At 38.7% G+C, this 26276-nt stretch overlaps 1 protein-coding gene across 4 annotated transcripts in view; it reads left to right on the forward strand.

Annotated features, from left to right (window-relative positions):
• The window catches only part of SETD3 (SET domain containing 3, actin histidine methyltransferase), a 65625-nt gene that overhangs the window by 32911 nt on the left and 6438 nt on the right, over positions 1 to 26276 (forward strand). For 2 of the 4 annotated variants that reach the window (XM_027637660.1, XM_027637661.1), the window contains 4 exons: positions 402 to 658; positions 17717 to 17775; positions 19623 to 19737; positions 23817 to 23891. In XM_027637660.1, coding sequence (XP_027493461.1) covers positions 402 to 658; positions 17717 to 17775; positions 19623 to 19737; positions 23817 to 23891 — 506 coding nt within the window. Of the gene's footprint in view, positions 1 to 401; positions 659 to 17716; positions 17776 to 19622; positions 19738 to 19844; positions 19894 to 20052; positions 23795 to 23816; positions 23892 to 26276 lie in introns of those variants that run through there. The other 2 variants (XR_003526704.1, XM_027637662.1) reach the window with 2 other exon arrangements.

Here is a 26276-nt window from a genome sequence, read left to right on the forward strand (position 1 = left end):
AGGTTTGGAATACCTAGAAGCTTGAAGTGTCAGTGGAATTTAAATTTCCCAGATTGTTTTTGGCTGAGTGCACTAAATATCTTCCACAAGTGTGTGTTATTTTGAACACATACAATGTAGCTTGTATAACTCTTGGAGATAAAACGTTCTGAGATACTGAGAGTATTGTTCTAGTTTCTTTATGTCTTCCATCATGTGTGTGCACAAGGCATTTGCTGTATTAAAAAACTTGCAACCCAATACAGTGTAGGCAGCTAAAAATTTTAGAAACCTGAAAAGTTTTTTGGTTTTTTTTTGTTAAATTCTTACATGTTATTTCATCGTGTTAATTTAAGGTAAATCTAAGGTTATATTTTCCATGGACAGGTAATTTAGTGCCTCACCTTTTTTGGTTAATTCAGGATCTCTGTATTCTCAAGATCGAATTCTTCAAGCCATGGGCAATATAACGTTGGCATTCCATCTCCTTTGTGAGAGAGCCAACCCCAACTCTTTCTGGCTGCCCTACATTCAGACACTCCCCAGTGAATATGATACTCCTCTCTACTTTGAAGAAGATGAAGTTCAGTATCTTCAATCAACTCAGGCCATACATGATGTTTTTAGCCAATATAAAAATACAGCTCGGCAGTATGCCTATTTCTACAAAGTTATTCAGGTAAGCATCTTAAATGTAATATATACATATTGTTCTCATGATCCTTATCGAGGAAGGTGTGAAAACAGTGATACTAAATAATAGCACAAAAGTGTTGCTCTTAAAAGTCTGAATCATTAAAGCAATTTTCCGCTGTTTTTTTGAACTGCTGTTAAAATTTTGCAGTTCAATAGGCTAATGAGTATATAAGAATGTATTTAGTTGGTTGAGAGAAGTGATTACAGCTCTTTGTTTGAAACTGGGTGAGGCTTCACCTAGAATACTGTACAATTTTGGGCCCACCAGCACAAAAGATATGTTGACAAACTGGAATGAGGTCAGAGGAGGACTGTTAAGATGTTACTTGCTTCAACCGTTTATCCATATGGGAGACTGAGGGAGCTGGATTTGTTTGTTCTGGGGAAAAGGAGATAAGGGATGATCCAGTCATTGCTTTCATCTTGCTACTGTTAGCTGGTTTCCAGAAGTTTGCCTGTGGGAAGTTTTGCTATGTGACCTGCAGAGATCTACAACCTATGCCTCTGTGATTCTTTGAAAAAAATATAGTTTGCACTTAACAAAGTAAAATTATAATTGTTAATTGACAGAATAAAACCATTGCATATGTTGTATTTCCAGTGACCGTGGATTAACTGTTTTTTTCTGTTCTATTTAGCATAATTATTTTGACTGCTTTCAAATACAAAGATAAACCCATCTGGTAACAACTTGAGTATGGAGAGGCTTGGGATGAGTGAACTTTTCATTGTGTTCTGAAGTAACGATTTAAATTGAGTCTCTGAGATAGAACTGTGTTACTCTGACTGATATCTAGACATAATTGATGTTGTAAGTGAATGGTAAAATGTTGTTCTCAAGGGAGTGCTCAATGTCCAAACATCCAAAGCTTTTTGTAGCACAATCTGTATAAAAAGCGTATGATTCTATGTGCTGAATTTTCCCAACAGTGTGATCTAGAGATACTTTCTTTGGCCATAGGAGAGACGAGAAGACATAGGCAATTCTATTCTCCTTCAGTGTTACCACAGCTCCAAAGCTTTTCTATTAACTGTTTTAATTCAACAGAGGTTAAGCTATTTTATGTAGCTGTTTGGTGTTTCAGGAACTGAGTACGTTTCAAACACAGTGTCAGTTTGCTGAGTGTAAGGAACGGAGGGATACATTTTGAAAACTCAAGTAGTTGAAAAAAACCAGGTGAAAACCAAGTCAGATGCACAAGAAGTAGGGTAGAAACAATGTCTTTGCTGTCGGAAGGGAACAGAATTCTTTCTTCCAGGTATCACAATTCAGGAAATGATAGTTCAACCACTCTCTTTTCCTGCCATGTGCTATCCTAGGCTGCCAGTCCACACTTCACCTTCCAGCCTTTCACTTTGTCTGTCAAAGTGTACTGCTTGAGCAAACAGAGCCTCTAAATTTTGTGTCTTTAGAACATCTTTTTACCTATAAAAAGGTCTTCTGTTTTTAATGAGTTATTAGCAGAATATTGTGGAACATGATCCAATTCTTCCAACTGCTATTCTTGCTCTTGCAATACTTAATCAGGTAGCTGAACTATCACTATGACTAGTTCCATTATTTTCATTGACTAGTCCTGTGTGTGAGAGGTTATGTGACCACAACATTAATTAAAAAAACTGAAATACAGTTTTACAGATAAATGAGATGTGGAATAAAATCCTTGATTTTGACTGCTTTATGTACAGTATTTCAGAACCTCTTCTCAGTGACTGATGAATATATAAAGACTGATATCAAAGTGATGCAAACACAACTGAAGAAAGTAAATAAAATGCAGTAATGTGACATCAGTTGAAGCATGAAATATCTATTATGTGAAAAGCATCTTAAATGTTTGACAAAACATTTTTGTTTGAAAGTTTCCTGTGGCACATAATCTGTTAAAAGGATAGCAAATGCATGCTATTTCTCTTATTGTCCCCTGAAGTTAACGAAGGATTGTTTGTATAGCATTTAAGCTAATGTGGTCAAAGTAACATCTCACTAAAAAATAATTTATATTCCACATCAAAGTCTACTGTTGACTCTTAAGAAAAGGGACAGTTTGAACAAAGAGAATAATGTACATTAAATGACTTCAGGGGCAGAATGTCTTTAGAACCCCAGTGATGGGGATGTGCTGTACATGGTAACAAACCTTTAATACTGTGCACTGTTATATTTTCTGGTTTAAATTTGCAGTTCTATATAGGTTGATATGGGAGCACATGAGGAAGACTTCTCAGACTGATTGTTGAGACTGTTTTAGTTCGGTTTGATCTGCAGCAGTGGGAAGCTTTTGTGGAAATAATGTTCAAATAAATGGCTATATTCTCTTTAAACTTTACATTAGTATACTCACGAAAGTATTTTATATACTATTGCCTTTTGTATGAACTGCTAAAATGCAGATTCTGGTCAGATGTGGTCAGAAAACTAGATCAGATTTTTTTTTTCTTATTCTCCTGAAAAATACTTTTATTGCTTGTTTTGTGTTCTTGTATAATATAGATGTTGTTTCACACTGAATGTGAGCATGAAGGTAGATCAAGTAGGAATCATTTGCTTTATTTACTTTTCTTTTGAGAAGGAGATGTAATAAATATTAGGTAAATTTTAAGTGTGTTCTGGTCGTTTGGTGCCTTGCTTCAGCACTGCCAAGTAACCACATTTCAACTGAATGTTTCTTTACTAGTATTCAGAAAATATCCCATTAGAAAGTTATATAAATTCAACTGGCTTCAGGAGTGCCAAGTGTACGTACTGGGTACCTATTATTAATGATTTTGGTGAAAATTTTTCCGTAAGTTTTAAAAATTTTTGATCTCTGTTTCTACTATCAAAAATAAGAGCTTGCAATTTATGAAATGGTGGGAAAACAGTTAATAGAGAAAAAATAAAAACCTCTTTCTTCCCTAAAAACAAAGTGCCATTTTTCATTATTCAGAAAAGCTAAAATTAATTTTAGTATCAGCTTGCATGCACTCATATCATTTTGTGAACAAAGTTGACCCACAAAATACTGGTGCTAAGTGTAATTCATGAGCATATGGAAAAGGGAAGAAGTAGCAAGAGAAAAATTTGTCATATAAATGAAAAAAGCAAAGCAAACCAGTGTACTCTGTAAGCTTTATGTAAGTGAATGTTAGATTTGGTTGTTTACCATCATTTCATTCAGTACTACTACTGCTTTAGTGTAAGTCTTTTAATGAAAGCTGTCCTGTGTGACCAGGATTTTGATACTGCTTTCAATATGCAGACTAATTTTTTTTTAAGTGTATAAATACATTTTTTTGTAATACAAAAATCTTAAAACTATACTTACTTTATTGATAGTTGTTGTACTGCAGAAAGTAATGCTAGCAGCATCTTAAAATAAAAGTTGTTTTGTTGATATTTGAAGATACTCAGAAAGGGACTAAAATATTTTAATTGCAGCATTTTTACTCTAAAAACTATTTCTGATGGCTTGGGGAATAAAAGAGTTAACAAATCATTTTTTCAAACACTTCATTTTCTTTTCAAATAGGATTGATAGACTGTTATTAAAATAATTTGGCTTCTGATAGGTGTGCAGTTTTAAACTTTATTTGAGAAGTGCTGTTTTGTTTCCTTAACTTCTCCATAAGGGTGACTGCTGCAGTTCTGACTTTCTCCAAGTGCTTAGTCTGGGTACACGTGAAGAATGGGCAGATTTATGAATTTCACAGCTGTTGCAAGCTAAACTGTTGTCTGGTTTGATAAGCAGAAACAGGTGGGATGTTAAGCAGACAAAAATAAACCCTTGAGCATGTTAGCCAGGCTCTATAAACCACACTGACACCTCTCTAAACATATGTAATTCGATAACTAAAAAATAGTTAAAACTTCTTACAGATGTACTTTAAAGGTGCATTTGGCCTCTGCATTGCTATCAAAATACAGGGAATGGTCAAAAGACTGCTTTCATTGCTGCAGACCTGTAGTTTGCAAGATGTTTTTGTAGTTTGTTCCAAAGAGAAATTCTGTAAGCTGCAGGGTTTTCTCTTCTCAGGGGAAGAGAAAGGAAGGTATGTATGTGACTTCCATTAACATTTATGGGCATTGCATGCCTGCTGAAGGGTGAACAAAGCCCAGATATTTATGTCTTAATGTTAAAATTTTTGTACACTGAAATGTGGTATAATAGGCACAAGAGGGAGCCATATAGTTTACAGACATTCACAGTGAAATTATATTCCTAAAGAAAACACAATCAAGTTTGAACCTCTTTTGAAAGACTATACAGTGGTCTTTATGTTTGATTTTCCAGTGTATCTGTGTGCCCCTGCTTCAGAGGGGCTTTTGTAAGTTAAAACAAGACATGAAGACAAAGAGTGCACTTAGAGAAGGTGGAAGGGCCCAAACTATTTATAGTTTGAACACAATAGGTCTGAAGCAGCGCTGTGTCTTTTCCCCAGCTCTAGTAAAGGCTGTTATTATCTGCCTAAATAAAAGGCAATTTTATGATAATTTTAGTTGACTTTTAAAATCTTTGAAGTGGTAAGTCTGAAACCAGCAGAGCCCATTAGGTAGCCATAGCTTTTGCCATGGCAGCCAGTGTATGCATTCAGTGGCACTCTATGTGTAAGTGGTATCTTCATGTAACTGCCTCTCATGTGCTGGAAAAAAGATCAGTTTTGCAGGACTGTCCAGGATGGCAGTCTGGGATTGATTTAGAGAGTGCTTTCAGCATGTAGTCTTTGGTCCACTGAGGGACTGCAGCTTTTTCTGAAGAGCACCAGCAAGCTATCTGTCCGTAAAGAAAACAGATATCCAAACTCAAACCAATAAGGGTGACATCGTAGTGGACATCTGCTATAAGCTGCCTGATCTGGAGGAAGGAAGGAGGGGATGAGGCCTTCTACACACAGCTAAAAATAGCCTCACGTTTGCAGGGCACTTCAACCACTCTGGTATTTGTTAAAGGAACAACACAACAGGGCATAAACAATCCAGGAGGTGTGTGAAGAGCATTGATGACAGCTTCCTTGTCCAAGCAATAGAGGAGCCAGTAGAGGAGAAGTGCTACTTCCATTCATTGACCTCATACTTACAAACAAGGAGGGGTTTGTCAGGGATGTGAAGGCTGAAGCCAACCTTGGCTGTAGTGACCATGAGGTGGTAGATTTCAGGATCCTGAGAGGAGGGAGCAGACCAAAAAGCAAGGTCACAATGCTGGACTTCAGGAGAGCAGTATTGGCCACTTCACAGATCTGCTTGGAAGAGTTCTGTGGGTTAAGGCTTTGGAGGGAAGAAGCACCCAAGAAAGAAAACGTAGTTAATATGGATAGATCACCTCCTTAAGGTCAAGAGCATTCCATCCCAAAAAGCAGGAAGTTAGGTCAAAATGCCAGGAAACCTGTATAGATGAACATGGAGCTCCTGGCAAAAACTCAGATGCTAAAAAGAAGCATGGAGAGGGTGAAAGCAGGGACAGGTAACCTGGAAACAATATGGAGACATTGTCCAGTCATCCAGGGATGTGGTTAGGAAAGCCAAAGCCCAGCAGTGATTGAATCTGGCAAGGGATGTCAAAGGCAACATATAGAGGGCTTCTCTATGTACATAGGTGACAAAAGGAAGACTAGGGGAGATGTAGGCCTGTTGATGGATGGCACAGGGGACCTGGTGACACAGAACATGGAAAAAGCTGAGGTACCAAATGCCTTCCTTTGCCTCAGTCTTTACTAGTATGACTAGCCTTCAGGAATCCCAGGTACCATTCACCAGGAAAAAAGGCTGGAACAAGGATGATGTACCCTTGGTGGAAGAGGATCAGGTCAGGGAATGTTTAAGCATATACAGGCATATACAAGTCTATGGGCCCTGATGGGATGCACTGACAAGTGCTGAGGGTTATTTTGAGGTGACTCACATGCCCAAGGGTCAGGATGCCATTTAGAGGTCCTGGACAAGCTTGAAAAGTTGGCCCATGGGAACCTCATGAAGTTCAACATGGCAAAATGCAAGGTGATGCACCTGTGTCGGGGCAAACCATGCTGTCAGTATGGCTGTGGGTTAAAGGGATTGAGAGCAACCCTGCAGAGATGGACTTGGGTGTGCTGGTGGGTGAGAAGCTCAATGTGACCAAGCAACGTGTGCTTGCAACTCAGAGACCCAATTGTACCCTGGGCTGCATCAAAAGCAGAGCGGGCAACAGGTTGAAGGAGGTGATTCAACCCTTCTGCCCTGGTGAAACCCCAACTGGAGTACTGTACACCCAGCTCTGGGGTCCCCAGCACAGGAAGGACATGCAGCTTTTGGAGCAGGTCCAGAGGACAACTACAGAAATGATCAGGGGGCTGGAGCGCCCCTCCTGTGAGGAAATGCTGAGAGAGCTGGCACTGTTCACCCTGCAGAAGGCTGCAAGGAGACCTTAGTGCAGCCTTTCAGTGCTTAAATGGGGCTTATAAGAAAGATGGGGACAAACTTTTTAGCAGGGCTTGTTTGCAAGAATACAAGGGGTAATAATTTTAAACTAAGAAAGGGTTGATTTAGACTACAGCTAAGGAAGAGACGGTGAAACACTGGCACAGGTTGCTCAGAGAGGTTGTAGATGCCCGTTAGTGGAAACATTCAAGGTGAGGTTGGATGGGGCTCTGAGCAACCTGATCTAGTTAAAGATGTCCCTGCTCATCACAGTTGGGATTGGACAAGGTGACGCTTAAAGGTCCTTTCCAGCACAAACCCTATGACTCTCAATGATCTCTGAGTGATCATGATGACTGGGAGAAGTTCCTGAGGACTGGAAGAAAGCAAATGCCACTCCTGTCCTCAGGGTAGAAGGAGGACCTAGGCAACAAACCTGTCAGCCTCACCTCAGTCCTTGGGAAGGTGCTGTCCAGTAGGACTTTGACAGGCTGGAGAAATTGGCTGCCAGTTGATGAAGTTCAACAAGAAGTGCAAAGTCCTGAACTTGGAGTGAAATAATCCCATTAGTATGTTTGGGGACAAGTTGAACGTGAGCCAGCAATATGTCCTTGCAGCACAAAAGGGCTAATGGCATCCTGGACTGCATTAGGAGTGTTGGCAGCAGGTCGAGTGAGGTGATCCTTCTCTACTCACCTCTGGTGAGGCCACACCCAGAGTGCTGTGTCCTGCACTGGGCTCCCCAATAGAAGAAAGATCAGTAAGAATTTTATAATTAAACCAAATGGAGAAAGCAAAGTCACCTATTTAAGTAACATTTTAGCTAGTAAGTTTAATTTTCTTTGACTCGGTTTTATGCTTCTTTGAAAAGTTAATGAGCAAATACTTGCCAGTGCTTTCTTTGCCTTCTGTCAAGCTACTCTTTCTCAAGAAGGCAGAAGCTGCCCCATGAATCACACCCTTTTTTAAAATATTTTTTTTTAATATAGAATCTGTTTGGTAGAAGTGGTTTGAAGTTTTTAGATTATCTGTAGTCTTCTTTCATCCAGTATTCCACAGGAACACATTCATCCTAGTTTTCTGACTAGCGTGTGTTGACATCTGGACACTGTTTGTGAAAGTGTTATTGTAGTCCCATTGTGAATACAAGCTTTACAGTAATCCATCCAAAGATGTTTTGATCTGTTTATGTGCCGTATTGGACAGAGAACTTAATTTCCTGGAGGCTGTAATCCCTTTTGATCAGATACTAAATTTGATTTATTATTCATATAAAATTTGACTAATTGATTTAGCGTGAATGAAATTCTAAAATCCAGTCATTAACTGTTGGAGACTGGAATATCATTTTAGTTAGGATGTTTAACACATCAAATTCTAGATTTCAAAATAATATTATAGCATCTTTAAAACTCTTCAATATTGGTTGTATTAGCTGAGAATTCACATCTCTAGCTTAATTTCTACACTAGTTTTTTGAAGTTGTGATGATGCTTTCAATATGACTTATGCTGCTCTTACGTTATTTTTCTGTGCTGTTTTTAATCTATCCTTTTGCAATAAGCATATGATTTTCCAGGTCAGCGTGAAGTAGAACGTCTGGTGTCTCTCTGTACTTGGCTTGAAGATACCACCATTTAACTTTCGTGTGCTAAATGATAATTGAGTTGAATGCAGACAAGTATCCTGCCTTTTAAAACACTTTATTCAAATGTTTGGAAGTTGTTTATTATTTTTGAGTTGATTTAATAGAGAATATTTTAATGCTTCTAAAGAGTTCAACCAATATGCAGTCAAAAGCAAATATATTTGGAAGCAGAATTGTTTTGCTTCTCTACTAGGTAGGTCTTTAGGATTCTCAGTTTTCCCCCCTACTTGATTTATACTCATTGACATGCCAGTCAAATAGCTTTTTTCAGAAGTGATGTCAGCAACACTGTGAAAAATGGGTAGAAGAAAGATGGCACAGTTGTAAACCCTGTAAAATCTTTACCTTTTGTTTACTCCTCTGCTATACATGTCACCTTAAGGAGAGATTTAAAATTGCATGGAGTGAGCAGCTACAAAGGCAAAATAGTGTTGCTATTTAATTTGCTTTGTCTGAATTTCAGTGCCTCAGTTCTTCTGCTTGATCAATAATAAATCAATAGGCAGTTAATAATGGAATATATTTATATTTTTCTGTGTTTTTCTTCTGTGAAGGCCAAAATATTGTATTAATCTGTTTTGCTGGCAGCAAGCTGAAGATTGACAGTATGCTTGTACTGTACCACTTAGTGTATCTACTGTAAGGTGGTTTAGACTTTGTGTGTGCCAAATTTCGTGTCACTTCTGGTATATCCCACCCCCGGCTATGATGACAGTAACAGCAGATCCTGGGGCTTCGCTGGGCCATTCCTGTGGCTGCCCCACTCCATCACAGAAGCAGCTCCAGGCTTTGCTGGGTTGCGTCTGCCCCTCTCAGACAAATGAAGAGCTCAAGTCCTTACGTGGGTGGGAGGTTGCTGCCTCCTTCCCCTGTTCCTTCCTTGCCTTCCACGGGAACACGGCGACAGCTCCGGGCTTTGAGCCAGCCGGACACAGGAGGAGGTGTTTGGCTGTTCGGGCAGCGTTTGCTCCTCAAACAGCTGTTCCCTATCTCCTCCAAGGAAAAGGTGGCAGGCCATATGGAGGCATCCTGTGGTCCAGATTCAGGCGATGGGCGCCAGTTGGACCGTGCTGGCCTAGGCACGTCCTACTTGAAGTCTGCTATTTCTTACAGTCAAAATGCTTCTACATTGGAGGACAGACAGGATAAAACATATCTTTCATTTTGGATATAGATGTTATCTTTCTTTGTACAGCCATTGTTAAGAACTCCTAATCAGTAGGTTTTAATTTATTTTATATTCTGGATGGTTTGGATTCTGTTATACTCGCCTAAACGCCTGCTTTCCTCTAGAGAAGCAGAGATGTACTTCAAAGCATATATGCCAGTGCAAAACAAAATTTGTTTCTGCACAGTTTAAATCACATTTGGGAGGAATAATACGTTCTCTTGTTAGTATTATGGGCTTTTAAGGCATTTTTTTTGAAGATGGGGTTCTCAACCATTCTTCTGCTTGAGAATGCAGATAAGCATCTCTTTTTACAGCCAATAGAGTGGGGACAGTTTTTTGTTTGATTTTCTGTTAGTTGCTTTTATTTTTATTTTTTTTAACTGAGTTGCACTTTCCGGGACATTTGAGTTTATCCCTGGAGATGTTGTCTGTGTCTGTTGTGGAAGTGAGTGCCTCAGCAGACATCAGGAGATTATCATGCACTTACAAGTATACTTTCTCATATAAAGTTTGTACTTATTGTGCAGATTCAATATTTTTCTTGATATAACAGCAGTTACAAATGTTCCATAAATTTAAAATATGATAACAAGCTGATGTTTCTTAGAGTGAAATACTCAAAGGATGTATTCTTTAAGCACTGCAAAATTATACAGGGTACTTATCTTTGTTAAAATTAGTAATTTAACTAAATTACAAAGTGGATTATCCTCTTCAGTCAGACCCAATGCTAATACTCCACACAGTAGGACATTGATATGTTGCTAAGTAAACCAAAGTTTATTTTCTTGTACTACGGTTTGAATGTGAGTTGAAAAGGAAATGACAAGTTTTTAGTTTTGGATGTGTGTGCCACTGTAGTCCCAGTACATCTGGTTCCAGGACTTACCATGCCCCATGTGCCATAGCAGTTTTGCAACTGGGATGATCACAATCCAAACTTCCACCTAAATGGCTCCTGGTATTATTTGTTTGTAGGCTTGAGTAGTTGATTCGCAGGTAACCAAACTTTGGCCATACTGCACAATATTGGTGCTTGTTAGGAAACTCTTTGGTTGTGAAGTGGTTATGAATAGAAAATACTGTCCCTGTCCTTTCAAAGAAGTTCGCTTTAGGCTTTCCATCAGAGCATTTTATTTGTGGCTTGTGATTCACTCACTAGTAGAGTTGTGGGATGAATTTGTGCATGAACATAGTGCCTGTGCATTGCACTAAACAGAATCATAGAATATGCTGAGTTGGAAGGGACCCACAAGGATCATCAAAGTCCAGCTCCTGAAATTAACAAGGTGAAATGTTTCCTGAAATGAAAAATGCTCAAGGTAAACCTTACACCTCAGGGACAACCTGAAGAGTAGATGATATGTTGTGGTATGCAGACATAGACCCTCGCGAAGAAGCTATTTACTGTAGCCATCTTACAGTACCTGTGTGCATGAAGCACTGCAGACTGAACCTATCAATCTAAGGCTCAAAATTAACAATAAACTCATATTTCATAAGGAGATTTACCACAGGAGATAATGGACCTAGTGTGTCTTTCTGTTACATGAATGAGCATGGGAGGGAGTGGAGAATGTCTCGCTGCAAAACATGTCCAGTCTCAACCTGGCTTCTCCCCCTTCAGCCCTTAATGGGGCTCTAAGTGGTTTTGTGAAAGGACAAGAAAACTTGGTCACTAATTTAAATACTCTGAGTGTCTTCTATTTTAGGAAAGACTAGTATTTCAGAATTATGTATGTTAAAGAAGTATTCTGTAAATGGAGTGATCAAGAAGTGGATGTTGAGAACTCCACTGCTGTCTTGCCTGTTTAATAGAGGAGATGCCACGGGATTGTGGGCAGGGCACTCAATTGCAGTCAATTCAGAGTTGTTTCTGTGTACTCTGTCAACCAAATGGTAACGTCCACTTTACATGTGAAGTGGGTTGTCAGTCCTTCAGACCCTTGAGTTAGTAGTTATGGTTTGAGTATCTGTTATGCCACTGCTGTTTCATTAACTAAGAACAATTTTTGCAGGTAGAAGGTACGGAAAAAGGGACTGTGCAGTTAAATTCCATTGCACCAGAAGGAGTCATTCCACTTTGCTTCCACTGCATGAATCCCCTAATAGTCTGGAACAGTGCTTTCTTGTGTATATTGGCATAAAGTAAATAAAAATTGCTGACATAAAGAATAAGCAAGAATGTTATTTAGATTTAATAAGTTTCAATCCTGTGGTACCTTTTTTATTTTAAGATTCATTCTATTAGGTTTTGCAAAGTAGAGTCATCTCTCTTCCCTTAGAAAAGTCATATAACAGCACAAGTTTGTGGATGTTATTCTTAGTGTTTCATGAATTGGGCTGTTTGAAAATTCCAGAGCATGCCTCTGTACTTATAAACTGTTATTACCAAGTGAAATAATCTTTGGCTTTGTCTCCTGTCCTATACAGTGAACTGACTTCCCTCATTAGGTTAGGCAGCATATGTCCAATGGAAAAAGTGAATTCTTGTTTCCCTGTAGATTGCTAGGATCCTCCATTCTGAATTCTTTATTTTACTTAGCTTTAGGGCAGTTAAAGCCTCAGCAGCTCCACAGAGAGGAGTTTCTCTTCAAGGCTGCTGCTTCAAAGGATTTCCAGAGCTGGGAAAGGGACAGTAACCAGCAAATGCTGACAGATCTTCCTGCTTCTGGCCCTGAAAGTGTGTGTGTGTTTGTGTTTTTGTACACCTACACATTGGCCTGAAACCATCGAGTAGCATCCACCAAGGCTCATAACGAAATCTCCCCATGTTAATGAGTACATTGAAAAGGGGAGAATGTGCAAAGAAGAGGAGGAAAAAATTGTTTGGTCAAAAGCAACTAACCCTTGGGGTTTATGTTCAAAGGAATGAAAGTTAACAAGGTGGAAGCTTAGACTGGTTTGGGCTTTAACTGTTTCAAGCACCCATAGTGTTTTGGGGGCTGTGAGGAGAGTGCAGTGATGGCCTCAGTATAATCTCAACACTTGTTATGATACTTTTCTGAGATAGAAATGGAGCTGTCTCCACTTCAATGGGATACAAGAGGTTTTTGAAAATACTGAAATTTGATTTAGTAATACTGATGCAGTGATTGCCCACAACTTTGCCTTGGACTTTTGAGTACTTGAAATATTCTTTGCAGAAATCCAGGCATCTCTGTGTCTATAAGCTCAGGAAACCAAACGAAGCAAGGATTTTTTTTTTTAATCCTTTTTTTTTTTTTTAACTAGGTGTTACAGTGGAGTAGTAGGTGACTCCAATGGTCACTTTATCTCAGCTAAAAGGTGGTGCCCTTTTAAAAAAAACACCTGACTTTGATCACATCTAGTGATTCAGTTAATTTTTTTTTACTTGGATTATACAAGGGTTAATAGCACAAAGGAATATACTGGTCAATATGACTTCACATCAAAATACATTAGCTCTTTTCAAGGCATCTAGTAGTGTAGACAAGAACATATAACACTATATAAAATTTAAATTTTCCTTCTACTGAGACATTTTATTGTGTGTTACAGTAATAGGACTTGTACTTTGCATCACTTGGTAAAGAAGCAAATATTAAGCTAATTTTAATGGAAATTGCCCATCAAGATTAGGAGCTCTGATAAATGAGCTTTAGCATTTTATGATTGAATAGGGGAGGGGGTTACTGCCTCTGATAGTCTGGCCACTCTTTTCTAGGGGTCTGATGCCCTTAGGCTGGACAGCAGAAGTGAAGGTTATGTGGCTTCTCAGCCAGAAAGGCACACCCCCTTTCTCCACTGCAGCCTTCATGCCATTCAAATGAAAACGAGTCCTCTCAAAAGTGGAGGAGTCCCCGAGCATCTAGTCTGTGGGACTTGAGAATAATTATCTTGTGATGTCCATCCAAAAATGTGATGGGGAAATTATTGGCCCAGAGGCCCCTATGGCGCATGGGGGGTGTTGCTTACTTGACAGACATTAAACATGAGACATGAACCCCTGGATATTGCTGCTTCACAGAAAGAGAAAAAAAATGTCTGGAAGTGTCCTTTTAATTTTTTTTTTCCTTTTCTCCCGCCCCCTCCCCCTCCTCTCTGATTGCCATACTGAGTAACTGGCTTCTAGTCTGATAATGTTTTAGGTGACTAGAATAACAGTCTGTCTCTTTCCACAGTGGCTGCAGACAATCTGGCAGCAATCACTGTTACTTTTTAATATTTCTGGTTATTTTGAGATATCCTCCAAATGTCTCAAAGAAGGCTTGGAACACTGAAGGGGAAAAAAGCATTTTTTTTTTATTCCCTTTTTTTTTTTTTTTAGGAATAGCAGCATCAGGAGGAAAATGAAATTCAGCATGCCACTATTTGTTTTTGCAGTGGTCATCACCCTGATTGCCAGCTCTGACAATATTTTCACAGAAAGGGTAACGAAATAGATGGTATTTGTTCTTTATAATAACTCTTTCAGTAGAATGTCAGGACCTGCATCTAAATGAATATATTCACATTTTCATGTTCCCATTTTTTATTTAAAGCTTCCCCTCCCAACTTTCTGAAACTACTTCATACAGACTTGGTAAGTTAAAATTAGGGTTCATGCAGTGGATAATGTCACATTTGAAAGCTAATCTGTAGAGACCTAGCTGCGTGAACCTGTAAAGGCTAGATCTGATTCTTTTTACGCATTAAGTGTTTGTTTAGTTTAAATATGTCTGTATCTTTTTTGATCAGTCTGAGCAATTTGCATGCTATGCAGCAGTCATCTTCTATACTTTATTAAATATCTGTCAATTATAAATATCAAGGTTTTACATTAATGTCAAGATAGTACATCAAAAATTCATGGAATATGTGACTTTTTTCAAGGGTATTTAATACTTAATGCATTTGTGTCATTTTTCTTTCTAGATATATTGACAGGTTTTATTAAGTGTTTGTTAGGGAGATTTCTTTTTTACCAAGGGACTATAAAGAGAAGCTGCATACTAAATCAAATTTTTAATCAGAATATTGTTCCTTTTTGCGTGTCTTCAGATTCTTGTAATCTATAGGGTTTTTAAGTTACATAGTAAAATAGACCAAGTCAGAAATCTAACATGACCAAATATGCTGACATATCTTAACTTTAAAATAGCTACTAGAATATTTTACTGTGGAATGCTATAAATATGGTAATTACATACAGTGGGATTTTATTCTGCCTTGTACCTTTTTAAGACCATATATTTTGTCCTTTATTGTAATTTACTATTGGTTTTATGTGAATTACGTACAGATGGTGTCCATATAGGGGCAGTACCTCAGTTCCGCAGGTTTACAAATGGGGACGGTTACAGAGCGTTTTGTGGCATCCGGGATCTTTGATGGCATCCAGAATCTTTGCCCCGTGGGTTGGGTGTTCGAGTTGGATGTTACAGAGGGATTGCCTGTGTCAAATGAACAATTGACCTCACTGCAATCCACTGATCTGATACGTGTTTGTCACAGAGAGGACAATGACAACATGTATAATATATCTTGCATCCTGTGGTTGTTTGCTCCAAGTTTGGGTCGAAGCTGTTAGCTGGTGCTCCCGGTGTGGAGCGTGGTCCGGAGCTGGGCATAGGGAATGTCTGTAGCCGTCACTTTTAGGCTGTTGAGCCACCGCAGTCTCTGTGATGCCTTTTCACTTCTAGTGCGTTATGACCATAGCGATTATTGCCCTTGCAAAACCAACACGTTCTGCTAATAGCCGCTGCTTGGTGGGGTGGGAGGAGAGCAGAAGAGGGCAGAGCAGACAGACGGGGGTATTTGCGTTCCCAGCGTCTTTCTCCTGCGATGAAGCCGCCGGACCCCGCTCGGACGGGGGGTTCGGTTGCTTACCCCGGAGGTGCGTTATCCGGAGCGAGGGTCTGGGGACGCTGGAGGTGGCCGGGCTCTGTGTCCTCGCCCCGCTGGCGGTGCCGCGGCCGGGCCGGGCCGAGCGGCCGCGCTGTGGGGGAGCCGCCGGCAGGGGGCAGTGCCGGCCCGCGCGGCCGCCGCTGTCCGCGGGCACGGCCCGGGGGGCGGCGGGAGCGGGGATCCGAACGCCGGGATAAGGGCATGGTCCGCAGGGAACGGACGATCCGCGGGGTTAAGTGTAAAATGTCTTCTGAAAACTTGAGGTGCAGAATGAGACCCCGAGTCCTCGCACCGATCGCCACGGACCGCGTGGAAAAGCGGTCTAAAGGGAAACGGAGGGGCTGATGCTCGCACTGTTGGTGGTTTTTCCCTGCTTAATTTATCAAGCTACTGTTTATTAATTAAAATACTAACATTAAAAGTTGAAATTAAATTGTCATAAATCAATACTATACGGTGGCATTTGTTTGTAAGAATTATTTCCAGCCGAAGGCTGAGTTTCCACGTTCATTTCTGGACTCGGGTGCCAGAACTACAGCGAAGGTGCCTCCTGAAATTTCTTGGTTTGGGTCTCAGTCCTGGGCTTGTGCTGAACGTTTTTGTGAGAAGAAATAACTCTGTGCAATGTGTTGCTACAATTAAACTCGGAAGGGATTTGTTATGCAATGACCGTGTCATCGATGTGAGTGAAAATCATACGGAAGGCAGAGTGCTGTAAAAGGAAAAAATAAAAGAATGAGGGGAGGGACAGGAGCCACTGGAATTGTTAACTTCAGTCCTGTTCTGGAGAAAGCCCATCCAAAGGGTTAACCAGAGGGGCTGAGGGAGACCAGCCACCTGGGACCTCACACCCAATTGGCAGTCTTTTGTAATATATAATTTGCCTAAAATTGCACACTGAGCACAAGCTTTTGTTTTCTAATTGATTTACGGTTTGAGCCACTTTTACCTCATCCCCTACTGTCCTGCACACAGTGCCAGCAAGTACATTACAGTGAGAAATGATAAATTACCACGCACTTGTGATGCTAATGCATCAAGAGTAAAAAACTGCTACTACATAGAGCTTCATGCATTAAGAGCGTAGCAAAGATAGAGCTGTGCAAAAAATCATTTGTATCTTCTGAAATAACCGTTTGATCATTTACTTCAATTCATCTTGGAGACCTAATTGAACCTGAAGGTTAAAATTTATGCTATTATGGCTTTCCATTTGTGAATTGGAGCAAAGTTCTAAAGAAAATGTGTGAATGTGGGCTTAAAGCTACCTGTATCTTCGAGACTTTTAATAAGTTAATTAGTCAGAAAAGTAACAGGTATCACACATTCTTAAAGCCTTTAGAAATTAAATATTTGCTTGTTAATGACAACTGCAGTATGCATTTTCAAATGACATGGCTCCACTTTTAGGTAGGAGTATATGTAGATGGCTTCATGTAGATACTGTCTAATCAGTGTTTTTCACCAGAGCTATTTAAATATTTTAATCTGGTTTTGTTTCAGAGGTATAGTGCAACTTTTACTGAATAACATCATTATAGGTATCAAGGGAGAATTGAAAATCTTATATTTCTTGCATTTGTGAAATACCTTACTGATATCTCAGAGGAGAGGAAAACGTGGAAGTTGGTGAAAGCTAATGTACGCTTGTTGTGGGATTTCTTTCCTCCACTGTGCATCAAAGGCTGGATTTTGTTTTACCTTCACATCCTCAGTCCACCTTAAATTTTTTTTATTTTTGTACAATGTCTGTGGGTTCCAGTCTTGAAATATGAAGAAACAGATTTATGGCGGCTGCTGGGCACAACAAATTAAGTTGACAGTGATGTATGAGAGCATAATAGCATGATGATCCCTCTGTAGCGCGGCTGGACGCCTCCTGCTTCATTTGGCTCTTGTTAGGATCTGTTAGGCAGCTAAATAATGAAATTCTGCTGACTGATTTCTGATTTCTCTTTTCTTCCTCTTTTCACCTTTTTATGCAACTTACATTTTGCAGACCCATCCTAATGCCAGCAAACTGCCCTTAAAGGATTCTTTCACTTATGACGACTACAGGTTGGTCTGTCTTTTAATTCTTCTTTTTTTCTTTCTTTCTTTTCTTTTTTTAATATGGTGAACTGTGGGGCCCTGGAAATTCTTCACTGGTGGGAAAGCCCTATTGTTACTGAAATGTTAAGTGTAGGATTTGATACCAATACACCTCCTTAATGAAGAAGAAAATAAAATAAATGTGTGGATTTTAATAGTTACAGAAGAATAGTCATTATGAGCAGTTAATTTGCTAACTGGCACATATAGTCTGAGATGACTAAGGTAATTCTTTGTTTCTTAAGAAAATAATTCAGTTGATGTTGCAGGAGTTTTGGGGCTTGGGGAATTTATTTTTAATTTCTTTTTTTTTTTTTTTTAATAAAAGCCTTTACCACCACAGAGTAGTAAAAGCTAATATGTAGAGCTGTTTCTGTTGAACAGGAGAGCTGGAGAACAGAAGTTATTCACATGAAACATGAGTGTCACTTGGAGGTGCTATAAGGGGTGACAAATTTAAGATAAAAAGAATAATAATTAAGATAATGAGAGCTTTAATTCTGTTAAATGATTAAAAGAGCATGAATAAAAGGCATTCATGAGGGATTTTTTAGCCTGCTTGTACTGCTGGGTAAGTCTATGAAAGTGGAATTTCGAAAGCACGCCTCCTTCACTTACAGGGTCACCGAGAAACACGCCAACCTACATGCGAAGTGGTCTAAACTTTTACAGACAAATTACTACAATTAACAAGAAGCATATTGCTATTATATTTCAAACAGTGTTTGTTTATCAAAATTATCCACAGTTTTAACTTTCTTTTTAGAAATTAGGTAGATTTCAGTTTGACACTGTCTTTCTAAGCAATCTGTAGTCCTTCTGAAGAAATCCTTCTGGAAGTCTAATTCTGTGTATTAAATATGTGTTAGTGTTGGAGTCTGGGGGAATTAAATTTATTTTGACCTTCTGGTGGCATTCATTTCTTTTTCCCCTCCAAAAAACCCGCAACACATGTATGTATTAAGGCCAGACCATGGTGAAACTAAAATTCTTTTTTTCCTTTGATGTTTAATATTCATTTTTTGTCAGATATAAAATAAAAAATGAAATTTTAGAAAATACTGAAATGTTAAGCTTTTATAAAGATTTTTATGTTTGAATAGGTAGCTGTCATTTAATTTACTTCATCTGACTTAGAAGAGTTTTGAATGATGTCTTTGTGTTAAACTGTGTTATGCTCTTTTCATGCTTTTTACCTGGATATCTGTTTGGAATATTGCAGATTTTTTTTTCTCTCAATTCTGTTAAGCAGAAAATTTAGCAATACTGATCTAAGCCAAAAGCTTGCAAACTGAAGAGAAACACTTAACAAAATACCATGCATGTGTCAGGTGGTGACACTGGTTTCCAGTTCACTCAGTACGTAAGCTTTTTAGAGAGTGAGTGGTAGAATACACCCTGGCTCTTACAAGAGTCTACACGCAGATAAGAGTTCCTGCTACTGAGCAGTGAACTGCTCTGAAACCTGCAGGAATAGCTGACCCCAGGTTTGGGATGTGTAGTGGGAGATACGTGTGCAGTGAAGGGCTGGGGAAGTGGATCCTGGTTGGGGAATGGAACCAATGGAAGGTATGAAGGTTCTCTTGCAAACAGCACAGAAGAGGGCATTTGATCTATGTGCGTGTCTTGGAAAGCTGGGAGCTGCTGCTTTTCCTGCAAGTGATATCGCCTTCTATAGTGCCTGTAGTCAGTGTGATCTTTAATAAAACTAAGTTTGGAAACTCCCAGTCTAAATGCTTTCTTCAGGTGGGACTATGGCCAGTCTTATTTTACTGTTTTGAACATTGACCATCTACTGTTTTTAACTTTTGCAGATGGGCAGTTTCCTCTGTTATGACACGGCAGAACCAGATTCCAACAGAAGATGGTTCCAGAGTTACACTTGCTCTGATACCTTTGTGGGACATGTGTAATCATACTAATGGACTGGTAAGGATTTCTTCAGTGTTGCTGAAAGACTTTAGGGCTTAATTATTAAGCCTTTCAAGTGCTGTAGAACAGTTTAGTAATATTTTGTATTATGCTTCTTAACACAGGTATGTTCTCTTCCCAAGTGACCCTAAAAACCCAATATCTGAAAGAAAGGTTTGTCAGTTTCTCAAATGTCTTACGATAGCTTTTCAGGGAGAGCTCTGTCCATCTAGAGAAAACTTTACAAGTGATTGGATATTTGTGTAGGTCTTATATGCATGTTATATACCTATACGTACTTTTACAAGTTTTCGTTAATACCTTTTTTTCCAGACAAGCCTGAATAGTCTCCTGACATGGACCTTTGTTTTTGATGGGCTGAAAATGGTTCACAATACTGGACAGATTTGTTCTGAGAACAGAAAGCAGACATTGATGGAGGTTGCCTCTTGTAGCTACCACTAGGGAAAGTGGTTAGAGATTTGCAACTAAGAAGTACTGCCTGCTCTCCTAACCATGCCCAAAGAGTCTTGCTATGGAGAAGGCAACAAGAAGAACAAAACCTGGTTCAACAAAAACAGTACATCTGTTAGTACATCAAAGAAACAAAATGCAAAAATACTACTTTAGGGCATATTAAACATTTAAAAGGTGACATATGTATATAGAAAGTCAGACCTGCTGACATTTTGGCTTACGTGCGCCAGTTCAGAAAATGAGTTCCTGGTTTCATTAACAGGCCAGTTAATGCTGAAGTGAGGAAACCCAGAAGAGGGTGGCTTATCAATGTTATTTAGTCATGCTCTTATACAGTTCAAAATTCATACCCTCTATTTGTGTTTTCAGTAGATAGTATTATTTATTGTAAGCACTGAATATGACCATACTGTTCAAGTAATCTGGTTCTTTTGTGGGAGAGTTGACGCGAGCATTAGGACAGCAGCATGTGTTAGTGTTGTTGGTATAAGTAAAGTCTGTTTTAAATAAATAAATTGTAAAGCAACTTGTTTTTCACTTGACATTTAGCTAATTTAGTGTTACTATGACTGTACCAATTACAGCACGGTAGGCTAGGCTACGAAGTTGCAAGTGTTTGGTGTTTATTATTTATTTATTTTTTCTTACTGCAAGGTGATTAGATGTTGTTCATTAACAGTGATTCTTGCCTTTGCCTATTTGTTATGCAGTCTCACAGCTTTGATTTAGAAATAAAGTTCATATGAGAGTCTCCAGTATAAAGAAAATTGCTTAAAATTTAGAAATGTGGGTTTTTATAATACAAGTTGTAGCTGCAAGCATCAATACTTCCTGTACCCTTTTCCTGCTGGGCATCTCTTTCAGATGCTTTTGCAGAGACTTGTCTGTATTCATTAGACAACTGTTAATGAATGCCTTCAAAGTTGGGATTAGAGGAAAGAGGAAGAGAATTAAGGTTCTGAGAGGGAAAAAATTAACTAACATATATTAAAAGAGCAGCTATTTGTGTTGTTTTACTTATTCAAACTTCTATTTAAATTGATAAAGTAATTTTTATTTTTATTATGCTCTTTAACAATGGGTTTGATATAGAGCCAGCCTCTGGAGCCAAACTTGCTAATACAGTAGTAGATCAGGACTGGAAGCATTTTTTTATGCTGAAATGTATCTAAAGGACGGGGGGGTTGTGCTGAACTTAAATGTTTTGTATGTATGTAAAGACTTCAGTCATTTATTTCATAGTTCTACAGAAAATAGTTTAAGTGGATATACATTTAGGAAGGATAGAAAACTGTAATATTACTAATGGGTTAAGAAAAGCTGCTAAACAATTTTTGTTGTGTGCTAGTTCCGTGTACTATTAGAAATGGGAGGGGGGAAACTGCTAAGATAACTGTAAGCTGTCTGTATTGTAGTTTATATTATTGTAGAGTGAGATGAAGGTGAACTGAGCTCTAATCATAGCACAACCCTTTAAAATACATGAAGGAAATCGTTATTCATTGTAGGAAAGTAAGAAAAGATGGCACTGAATGCACCCCTGTCTACTTTATTCCAAATGTAGAGCTGAAATACTTCTTGAGTCAATCAGTTACTGTATGTCCCTGTTCTCGCTTTATTCCCAAAAGGCCTCTTTCCATGAGCTAGATAATAAAATGCTCTATGGATCTTAACTGGAGCTAGGTCCATCCAGCTTTTTGTTGCTTCTGACACTATTAATTAGATCAACCTGCCTCTAAGAACTATTTCAAAATGGTTGTCTTCCTGCATTTCTCATTGTTATTCTTTAGTGGGATTGTATTTTGACAGTCAGAGGTTGATTACCAGTTCTGACAGAGCTTTGAATAAGCTACATTCTGCCTGTTGGGCTGGGTCCATCCTTAATCACTGACCAAGCAGACTATTGCATGCTTTATACACAACTTGAAATTCATGTATCAGTCTGCTTCAGAAATAAACTGAAGGGATGCAATTTGTCAGCTATCATGTGGGAAGAGAAGTAAACACCCTGTTAATTCTCTTAGTGACTGCTATTAAAAGAAAGAGGAAATAAGAATCTAGCACTCCATTATGCTTTGTAGAAAAATCTTTCAGAAGTGCTACTGGGTTTTGTGCATTGTTGCTTTTTGGTTTTTTTTTGAAGGCAAAAATAAATTAAAAAAAAAAAAATCAGTACTCTAGTGAAGCATGCTTAAACTGACAGAATGCTCCTCTTAAAATACTGGAATTTCTCCAATCTGTGAAAGTCTCCTGTTCCACCAGCCTTTCAAGGGACTGGAATGGACTTTTCACATTCAGAAATATTTCATTGAGTTTACGCACTAAGAAAATTTCAGGATAGGTCAAGAGTTCCTTTTTTTGAATGAAAGATGTTCAATACTACAGCTTATGTTTCTCAGTGGACTGCATTGCATGGCTCTCATGGTCTCTTCTGATCTCAACATACCACAAACCCATTGGTGGACCTGCAGTGGTGGCACCCACACACAGAGGCACCCACACGCAGGTGTCTGCAGGGCTGGGCTGCCTGTGCTTGGGGCTGCCATTTGGGATTTGCTCCATCAGAGGCAAGTTCCCCAGGCTCACTTTGAAAGTGCTGTTTTGGCTGACAAATGCACCTTTGATGATGCAAGCAGTGCGAAACTATTAATGTGTAAGCCATCAACCAGGCTTTCAATATAATCTGTGGAGGTCTGTCTGTGGACAAGCTGCATCCAAGATGGGAATCAGGGTATACTGCAGCTCACATCAACCAGCTTACAAAAAAAGTATGTTTTCATTTTCAAAGGCTGAGAGAGAATCTTTGGCTTCTTCCCGGTTTTTCCCCAGGCCCAGAGCATATTTTTCCATAAGTTAGCTCCGTCAGTGCTGAATTCAGACTACCTACCATAAAAGTTGCTCTCTGATTTTTCAGCAGCTTGTGTTCCATCCTGTGGCTGCATCTTTGGCAATAATATTCAAAAACATGTTGTTTGTCACTTTATAAAAATATTACATTTTTAGGATAGCTTTAGTTGTTAATGTGACCCCTTTACAGTTTAGTAATTGTTTTTGGAAAAATACAGGTTTGTTAAGAGAGTTTATCCTCTTCCATTGCCTGCTACCATCACAAAAATCCTTTTAGCGTTTTAAGAGTATTACTTAACTTTTAGATAAAGGGATTATTTTCAAGTAAATTATAATTCTCTGAAGATTGTATCCCCTAAAGATCCATAGTTATCTAATCCTTTTTCATTGACAGATCAAAAATGTGTTGGCAGTTGAAGGATAAAGCACAGCATATAGAGCTGTCAGTGCCTTGCTCCCTTGGGCCTCATGGGAATGACTGAAAGCTCCAGAACTTTATAACAAGCTGCTGGCTTTAGCATGGCACTTTGTCTGTGGCCTATGGAGGCTACTTCCCTCAGAGCCTTCTGCTCACTTAGGTAGATTATTTCTTTTAATGCAAAGATTGCTCAGGAGTTGTGAAACCAACACTACCAGCTATATTCTGTCATGCAGAGAAAGAAATGTATGCAATTTCTATTGTTAATATCTATTTCCAGTACGAAATTTTGTCAATGGTGGGAGAGAGAAATACAAAATGCTAAAAGTGCTTTTGTCACTCTTTCCTTGGATAGATCACTACAGGCTACAATCTAGAAGATGACCGGTGTGAATGTGTGGCACTTCAGGATTTCAAGGCTGGAGAACAGGTAGTGTGAACAGTTATCTACATAATTGTTCTTTCATTAAGTTCTGCGGACACTTGGTAACTCCCTACAAAATTTTGATAACAGAGTGGTGTGGGTTAAACCCTGCTACATTTGCATTTTAATATGCTGAGCTAATTCTGTGTGAAAATAGTAGCAAAGTAAGCAAGTGTACATTTTTCAGAATAAAATAGTTTCTATCACTTGGTAGACCCCCAACTATAGGAGAATTTGATTCCTCATATTTTAGAGAACTAGTTGAAATATTTAATCACTGGTAAATGCACACACACAGGCATCAGGCTTGATATTCTGGAGGAGCTTAATAAAAGGCCATATGCTAAGGACCAAAGATGAATATTTTTTAGATTTGGAGCAGCACTTTGTCTGCAGTAGTGGATTGTAGAGTCTTTCTTAACAATCTTATTGGCTTGTTTCTTGTTAGTGTTCATTCATTTAAGAAGTGAAATGCAGTAGAGTTGCCAGTCATTTTACCCATGTTGTCATTGTCATGCTTAGTGAAAATGAGAAATGACCTAAAAATATACTCCCTCCCTCTCACACAGGCATGCATGCCTTTACCTCTTCACCCTGAAATACAGGGAGAGTCTTGTAAAGATGCAAGGAACAGTTCAGAATCCAGTATTTTCATCAGAACTGCTAAGAAACAAAAACAAGTGTTCAAACTAGTGATGCGCTGAAGATGGTGGTTTCAGGAGTGTAGGAAATCTCCTGTGCTGTGTCAGCAGCCAGCCTAAACCCTCAAGTGTAGTAGCACTCCTTTTTTTCCTACTGCTTGTGCAACTGCAGTCAGCATGGCCAGGCAAAGGCTTTGTCTATGAAACATCCTGAAATGTTTTATAACTCAGTCTCTGAGTTATTACATTTACTGTATAATCTTACCAGTCTTACAATTTATAGTATTTTGGGTTTTGTTTTTCTTATGTATTGTTACCTTTTTTAGCAAGGAAGTGTCTGGATTTTTTTTTAATGTGTCTTTCCAGAGGTATATTTATCCTCATTGCTATGCTGGGGTTTACAGTGATTGTGTATTTTTGCTCTCAGAATTTGTTATGGTAGTCAAATATTTGCTGTTTTTTCCAGCAATGGTGTGGTGAGTTAAAAGGGGTCCACAGTTTTTCCAGAAGTGATCCAATTTTCCACAGCTGGCAATGGCATATAGCTGTTCTGGCTGGTCTCTCCATTTCAATTATAGAGGCTTCCTCTATTTCAATTTTATTTTAGTAGTTTCACTTTGTCTGCTATTTATCAGAGTTGTTGGGTTTTTTTAAAGTTCTGTGCAAACTTTAACTGTTAGTGACATCTTTAAAGCACTGTAATTATATAATGCTTCAGTCCTTTAATATACTGTACAGATGTTATTTCTTACAGTTTCAGCAGGAAGAGTGTATGATCCATGCTTTTACTACGAAAAAATGTGAGGCAGTAAAGTCCACAGAATCTATCAAACACTGGCCTGAAATAAAGCAACTTTCTCATTCTGTTTAATTGGATTTTTTTCCAAAACAGTCATGGGGCATAAGAGTATACTGTATAATCTATGCTTGATATGTGACTTTTAGTTTAATATGAGATGTATCATATTAGTTTTAAAACTTGAGAGGGTTAGCATCTCTTTCCTTAACCACTGCCTTAATATGCCTGGGCAGGTCACATGTTCATCATATGAGTGTGTTACAGTATAATGTTTATTATAATTTAATATCATCCTTAAGCATTTAGTGCTTAGGATAAATAGTTCTAATATAAAATTGAAAACAAAGAAAGTAAATGGCATCATTGCTGTTATTGAGCCCTTTAGAGAGCACTGTGCCTTTCCCTGTCAGCTAGAGAGGAATGGAAGCTTGCAGGCATCCAGAGCGTTCCTGTACCCTGAGGTTCAGAAAGGAGTTCTGTAACTGTTGAAACTTCCTTTTCTAATTGACAATTCAGTTATCAAACAGAAGTGGGAAAATATCCTCTTGATGTGGGAGAAGACAATTACTACTCTGACCTCTAGTCCCATGCATGCACTTCATACAGCCTAGCCCTGAGTTAAACACATTCTGCAGGTTATATTTAGGAACTTCTTTTTTAATGTGAAATAATGTAACCTGTATGCTTTAGATAAAAGAGTTCAGAGTAAAAGGCAAAAATAAGTACTGCCTGAACAGAGCTCAGATCTCTCTGTATGATACGCTGTGGTATATCCATAGCTTAAGGTAACATTAAAATGAAAGCAAAGTAGATCCATCAGCAGTATAGGTTACTCCTTTGGGTGGACATTTGGTTGGGGAAAATGACTCCAGAAACACCATTTCTTTTAAGGGACCTTCCTTGTCTTTTATTTTTTTAGCCTTTATAAGGCATAGGACCTTTGAAAGCTTA

This window comes from Corapipo altera, unplaced genomic scaffold, assembly GCF_003945725.1.
Source record: "Corapipo altera isolate COAL_440 unplaced genomic scaffold, ASM394572v1 23, whole genome shotgun sequence".
Lineage (NCBI taxonomy): Eukaryota > Metazoa > Chordata > Aves > Passeriformes > Pipridae > Corapipo > Corapipo altera.